The 369-nt window shown below is 40.4% G+C and overlaps 1 protein-coding gene across 1 annotated transcript in view; it reads left to right on the top strand.

Moving 5' to 3' along the window:
* Positions 1–238: 238 nt before the first annotated feature.
* LOC119594909 overlaps positions 239–369 on the top strand; it is a gene marked incomplete in the record, with an annotated part of 2720 nt that continues 2589 nt past the window's right edge. The window contains 1 exon segment of the mRNA XM_037943982.1: positions 239–344. Within this exon segment, the coding sequence (XP_037799910.1) occupies positions 251–344 (94 nt within the window).

The raw sequence follows: 369 nt of genomic DNA, 5'->3' as shown, positions 1-369 counted from the left end.
TATACACATACACCCTACTGCCTTCTGTTCCATCTTGAGTCAATACAAAGAAAGAGAGCGTACAACAAGCGTTTGACCTAAGCAATGAGTGACCAACAAACACCGCTGAACGCAAATAAAACTTATCATTAATAGCTCTTTGTATTTCGAGCCAACACTCAAACATTCCTTTCACTTATTTTCTCACAAAATACGGATACGAACCTCAATACAATTCCTTTTTTTTACATACAGGTTCCCTCTACGGCGCATGCGCAGAGGAGGCGAAGTTCTAGATAAAAGGGGGGAAAACTGGCTGCTTCCATTGATTCCATTTGAGGATAAATCACTCAGCTACAGAAATTGTGAGTACCTTGATCGCTGTTAGAT

Source organism: Penaeus monodon, chromosome 34, assembly GCF_015228065.2.
Source record: "Penaeus monodon isolate SGIC_2016 chromosome 34, NSTDA_Pmon_1, whole genome shotgun sequence".
Lineage (NCBI taxonomy): Eukaryota > Metazoa > Arthropoda > Malacostraca > Decapoda > Penaeidae > Penaeus > Penaeus monodon.
This window is presented reverse-complemented; position numbering and strand designations above follow the sequence as displayed.